This window comes from Zingiber officinale, chromosome 3B, assembly GCF_018446385.1.
Source record: "Zingiber officinale cultivar Zhangliang chromosome 3B, Zo_v1.1, whole genome shotgun sequence".
Taxonomy (NCBI): Eukaryota; Viridiplantae; Streptophyta; class Magnoliopsida; order Zingiberales; family Zingiberaceae; genus Zingiber; species Zingiber officinale.
This window is the reverse complement of record NC_055991.1, coordinates 129,602,529-129,608,608: the sequence shown is the minus strand read 5'-3', so window position 1 is coordinate 129,608,608 and position 6,080 is coordinate 129,602,529. Positions and strand designations below refer to the sequence as shown.

At 35.0% G+C, this 6,080-nt stretch overlaps 1 protein-coding gene across 1 annotated transcript; it reads right to left on the bottom strand.

Annotated features, from left to right (window-relative positions):
• Positions 1 to 4,884: 4,884 nt before the first annotated feature.
• LOC122055228 lies at positions 4,885 to 5,687 on the bottom strand. The gene is made up of 2 exons (XM_042616597.1): positions 5,125 to 5,687; positions 4,885 to 5,032 (listed from the first exon to the last, which is right to left on the bottom strand). Exons 1-2 carry the CDS (start codon positions 5,685 to 5,687, stop codon positions 4,885 to 4,887), a joined length of 711 nt encoding a protein of 236 aa, XP_042472531.1.
• Positions 5,688 to 6,080: the final 393 nt, after the last annotated feature.

Genomic DNA, 6,080 nt, shown 5'->3' with positions numbered 1-6,080 from the left:
ATCAATCATTGTATTACTTTTCTTATCTATTTCTATGCTTTCAAAATCTGTAAGAGGTCACTCCGCCTTCAGGAAGGAGTTTTTTTAGCGGAGCTTTCAATAATCTTGGATTAAAAACAATTTAGGTTGTAACCAAGTAAATATTTTATTCTCTTACTTATTTGTTATATTTTTTTTATTTAATGAATATTGTGTCCTTCCTAAGTGCAAAAGTAAGATATTAATGCTAACTTCTTTTCAGAGCTATTCACCCATTTCTAGCCGGTTTACCTGTACCTACAATTGGTATCAGAGCTAGACTAAAGCAAAAAAGACTATCCGTCGACTAAAGCAAAAAGATGATGGTCAGATCAAGTATTCACCCGCCAAAGTTCAAGGGGGAGTTCGCGCTTTGGAAGGTCGTATGGAAGTATTCTTTAAGATTGACTTTGAAATTTTTCTTACCATCAAATATGATTTTGTAGCACTTAAAGATGGGCACGGAGAGGAAAAATAATAACATCTATGGAGCAAAATGACTCCATGCTAAACAATAAAATAGAGTTTCATCTGTTGAGTATATTCTTTCGTCCCAAGAAGCCAATTAGATCGGTAGCTACGACTTAGCTAAAGAACTTTGGGAGAAGTTTCTAGAGTTACACGATGGGACATTGGAGGCTAAACTTGCAAGACAGGACCTGCTCCAGAACCAACTCAGCAACCTCCAGATAGAAAAGGAAAATACAGTAGCTCATCTACATGCAAGAATCAAGGAGCTTATCTTCATACTCACGAATCTCGGAGAAATGGTAACACATCCAGATTCACCAAAGTATACGTTAAATGCTTTTCCGATAACTCTAGAGTAGACATCTATAGTGGATTCATTTTATATATTTAAAAACTTTGAGGTAAGTATTTTAGAAAATCTATTTTCTACTTTCAAATTACATGAGACAAGATGTGCATGTTTAAGAAATAAATAAGAAAAGTCAACTCAGAATCTAGCACTCAAAGCCAAGAAGATTTAACCTCAGTCAAAATCATCTCTCGACGAAAACAAAAAAACCTACATGGTAAGAAAGTTTAGTAAGTTTTTTAAAACTAATAATTTTGATAAGAAATAAACAACGAATCTACTACGAAGCAAAAGAAAAGTTCGTTGTTACAACTGCCAAGAAGAAGAATACATTAATGACAATTACCCGAAGTTGAAGAAAAGGGAGAAAGAAAAAGACAAAGGCCAAGACGAATGAAGCACAAAATCTAAAATCCATGTGGGATAAGTCGTCGTCAGAGTTTGAGATCGAGGCTTATGTCGGATTTGCATTTATGGCAAGTCATCAAAAAGATGCAGATGAAGAAAGCTCATCCGACATGAGCATCAATAGCAATAATGAAGGGGGAGCGTCGAACTATGAGTTTGATAAGATAAGTGAGGTACATCTCTTACCTCTGAACAATTATATAATGGTATTAAAATACTATCTAGATCTCTATGCAAAAATAGGATTAAATATTTAAAATCCAAAAAAGACTATGCATGTTTGTTAAAATTTTTTAACAAAATTAAAGTTGGAAATTCAAAATTTAAAAAAATGGAAACATTAAAAAGTAAAGAATGTTTAAGTCCTAATATTTTTTGAACCCCAAATTTTAGAGATTATAAAGGACTTAATTGTATTTAAGAAACAATAAGGATCAAATTATAAAAAATATTAAAAATAATATTTCTAGAAAATACTAGATAAAAGCAGTAGATAAGAACTTATTTTGAATACCAAAATCTATACTAGATTATTAAATTAATTTCTTGTGCATGCTAAAAATTTGAATGGTGTTGATTTATTAACACTTTTAGTAAAATTAAATTCATAGACCTTTTGTTCATATTTTCTTTCTAATTTTTTTCCATGAAAAATAAAAATATTATCTTCTAACAAAAATCTTTTCAATTTTTTTTGAAAGTTATATTATTTTTTATAATTTTTTAAATGAAAATTAGATATTTAAAATTATTTTAAAATTTTTTTATTTTATAAAAAATTATGTTTCGTATTGCTAGAAAATATTTTTAAAATTTTCTGACTAATATATTAATTATTATAATTTTTTTTTTATCAAAAATCATGATTTTATAATTAAAAATTCTCAAAATTTTATTATTTGAAAATTTATTTTTTTCTATGGATAAATATTATATTTTTTTTATATGCTCAGAAAATTAACAAGATTTTTTTTGAAACCTATAACTATTTTTAATCATTAAGTCTCAAAAATACATATATAGTTCTAAAATATTTATTCTGGGAATAAAAAAATAGTATTTTTGTGAAATTTTTTATTCAAGTATGAACAATTATGTGAAACGTTAACATAAAATTTTAAGATTTTCTATAACTTAAAATTAATTTTTAAATTATTTTTAGCAATAATAAGAAATATCTCTTAACAATAATTTTATATGACAAAATATTTTGATAAAAATACAGGAATTTAGGTATTTTGCATTCAGACCTTCAAATTCCTCTTTATTATATTTTTTTTTGCTACTATTCTATATTTTTTTCCTAGTTTTGTTTGTGTTCAAAGGCGGAAAATAATTAAATATTAAATTTAAGAGAGGTTTTATTTTAAATTGACATATTTATTTGTAATTAAAATAAATCTATTTAAGTATCATATTTAAGTTATAATTACTTTTTTTTCTTGTTTGTTTAACACTAATCTTAATTTGGGTTGATGCACATTAAAATAAGAGAGATTGTAAGTATCCAGTTAGTTTTGATGTAATTAACTGAGTTAAATTAGGTCCTATGTCTTTTGATATATTGTGTCTAAGTGTGCAGGAATTTATGAACATAAGAAGTCGAGAAGAAGACGTGGCGAGCGAGAATGATGACACGAGAAATGAGCCTACTAGCTTGGTACATCCGAGAGACAAAAAACTATGAAAGAGTGTATCGGTGGACGAGAAGGACACCCGCAGAGCATTCGAGGGACGAGAAGTTGAGAGGAAATATGTGTTGGTGCGGGAAGCGTCAGACGATCAAACTTGTATTTTGATTATGTCAAAAGGTTCAAAGTTAAGGTTATTTTGTTATCTGACAAGTTTGAATGAGATTGCAGGAAAGTCCTAAGTGTTCTTAGGCAAAAGTCCTAACTGCGGTTAGGCATGTGGAAAACCCTAAGGGGCGGTAACCCTACGTACTAGGGGGTGGTAACCCTAGGTGGAAAGTCTTGACGGGTCGAGCGCTTCAGGCAAAATCCTAGAGTCGGGGACTCTAGGTTGAAATCCTGGTAGTCGCGGACCAGGTGGAAGTCTGGACGGGTCGTGGAGCAGACATCCAGCATGAAGATCGAAAGCCTCGGGCGCTGAGCAAAAATCTAGTCGGTCTGGATGACCGGTCTGACAACAGGTAAACTCTCTTGAGAGGAGTAGGTGAGGATGCGCTGGGAATAGTAAGCGTCAGTTCGACCTAGGGTTTTCTGAGGAGAAACTCGAAGTCAGAACTGGACAGTCCGATTACTGTCAAATACTTATATTTATATTTTATTGTGTTAACTTTGTTTTTTAGGTATATGTTGTGTTTGGACTAACATACCTGGTAGGAAAGGTGAATCACAATAAAATTACTCGGGTGAACAATATCCAAGGTACATCCGAGATTGTTGGAGGTGCCTTGGACGCCTTGGCTACAACTGCGCAAGAAGCAGGGCAGAAGACACCTTCTAAATATACTGAATATGTCTTGAACGCTGGATGAAGGATATATTTCATGGATCTTAGAGGCGCCTTCTACTCTCATCTTGAGAGTTTTCCACGTTAAAAATCCGTGTCATTATTTTTCTATTATTTTGAGATTTACTGTTAAGTTAATTAATTGGTTTGTCTTATTTTTTTTTATAATTCAAGTATTTAATTTTTTAAACTAATTAATTATTAAGATGACTAACCTAACCCTATAAAATTTTTTCATCAAATATTAAACTTATTTAATTCTCTGCGCCATAACTGAGATTACTTATTTAATTGCATGCATGATTTATTGAGCAGAAATTTATTGATCTTTCGCACCAGAACGTGACCTCTAATTGATTTAAATCAAATCGGACAGATTAAAATATAAAATTGAGTCGCGGGGTCCTACGTGGCACGAGTTACGAGGTACTAAAAACGCCACCTGTCATTTATGTGTTTTGTCGTGTATGTTATTGAGTTTTTAATTTAATTTTCTTTGGTGGTTCGAAATTTTTATATTTTTGAAAATTATTTAATTGGCTGTTGAAATTGATAATACATTATTATTTGTTAAAGTTTTTTTTTTAAATTTATTTACTACTTAGATAAGAATTTTATTAATAAATATATTACACAAACTTTGTTACGTAACATTATTATGAATAGTTCATCATTTATTTTCATGAATATTAACAAACTAAATATAAATATATTCAAATTTATTTATTTAATTTAATGAGTTATTTAAATTTATTTATTTAATTGATGAAGTAACCTAAATAAGCTCTCAAACTTTCTCATGGATGACAAATTCCCTAAGCACACCTTTGAGTAAAGTCATGAATTTTAAAGATAATTAGAGTTGCATCAATGGACAATGATTAAAGTCATGATTAATAATCATCTCACTTAGAAGCTCCTCATAAATTACCTCTTTTCATTTCAATGTGGACCCACAAGGAACGATATCCCATTTTTGCATCAAGAATTCTAAAGATAATATATAGAAACATAGTCAAGGTTCAACAGAAGAGCAAAATGCAAAGAAGCGTAAGTACGAATTATCATGATCAGTCCGTTAATTACACCAGCTCCTCCACATCCGATCCTTCTCATTATCCATCACCAACAAAATCCTTGATCAGAATTAATAAAGCTTAAGACTAGTTAATAATGGCGAGCAAAGAGCACATCTTAATTTCTTCCTCGCGATCTTCTTCTCTGTCCATTCTCAACTGCTCTGCCTCATTGAGCAAGCCACTGCCTGGGCCCAATGCCTCAGTCTTGTCTTCACGTACTGCGGATTGTCCCCTGTTGCAAAACAAGCTCGTCAATGCCATTGAAAAGTACCGCGATGTTCGATCGGTATGTGCATACCTGGACTGCAAATCGGCCATGCGTACGAAGCGACCGCCGCCGCCTCCGTCTGTGTTCGCGCGTTCGGCTTCGGCGTGCCGCTGGGAGAGGTGGCTCTCGGAGTCGACTCCGAGCTCGTCGGCGGAATCAGCTTCTTGTCAGAGAGCTGGCGGTTGACGGCGAAGTAGAGATTGAGGGCCGGCAGCGTGTCGCGAAGATCGTTGCCGCCTTCCTCCTCCACGAATCCAAACCCGAGCTCGATCGACCCCCTCAGCTCGTCCATGTCCTCGTCGGTCAGAATCTTCGGCCGAGTTATTCCCCTGCTCTCGCTGCCCTCCGCCGCCTCCTTCTCCTCTGCTTCCACCACCACGCGTCGCTCCCTCTCCAGAATCTGCCGACGCCGCTTCTCCCACTTAGCCTCCATCTTAGTTTCCCGCAGAGAAGTCTGCTTCGACAGCGTCCGCCGCTCGTTGTTACATCTATCCGATCGGCCGGCCGCGTCGCCGGCCAGGTACTTCTCCTTCGGCGACGAGGCGGCGGAGTAAATGTTGAGCTGTCCGCACACGACCTCGTTGGCCTTCACGGCCAGGAAGTTCTCCGGATAGCACATTTTACGGCGGACGCCTGTGCGGGACGAGGTCGAGGAGAAGAGGAGAAGCGGAGAAGGACGAGGACTTCTCCGCTGCAACGGAAGCGGTATGAAACGAGGAAGACTCGAGCGCCGGAGAATTTAAACAAACCCACAGCCCGCGAGCTGCAATGCCCACCCCCCAGCTATTTGTCCGTCATGCCTATTAATTCTCGGTCTTCACCTCCACCGTCAGACTCTTTCCCGTTCGTCGTCTATTTTTACAAGTGGACGGACGGAGGAAACTCCTGGATCCGAATCTATAATATGCACCTCCTAATTTAGAAAATTTGAATTGAGAAAAAACTATTTTTTTTTGATGAGTTATTCCTTTTATTTTTATTTTTATTTTTATTTTTATTTTTATTTTTATTT

What these genes read in the sequence shown, in the direction of transcription:
- LOC122055228 (XM_042616597.1), bottom strand. Translation starts at nt 5,687, where the DNA reads ATGTGCTATCCGGAGAACTTCCTGGCCGTGAAGGCCAACGAGGTCGTG. An exon ending in GAGGCGGCGGCGGTCGCTTC is followed by an intron (nt 5,033 to 5,124) that starts GTACGCATGGCC and finishes GTTTTGCAACAG; the next exon opens with GGGACAATCCGCAGTACGTG.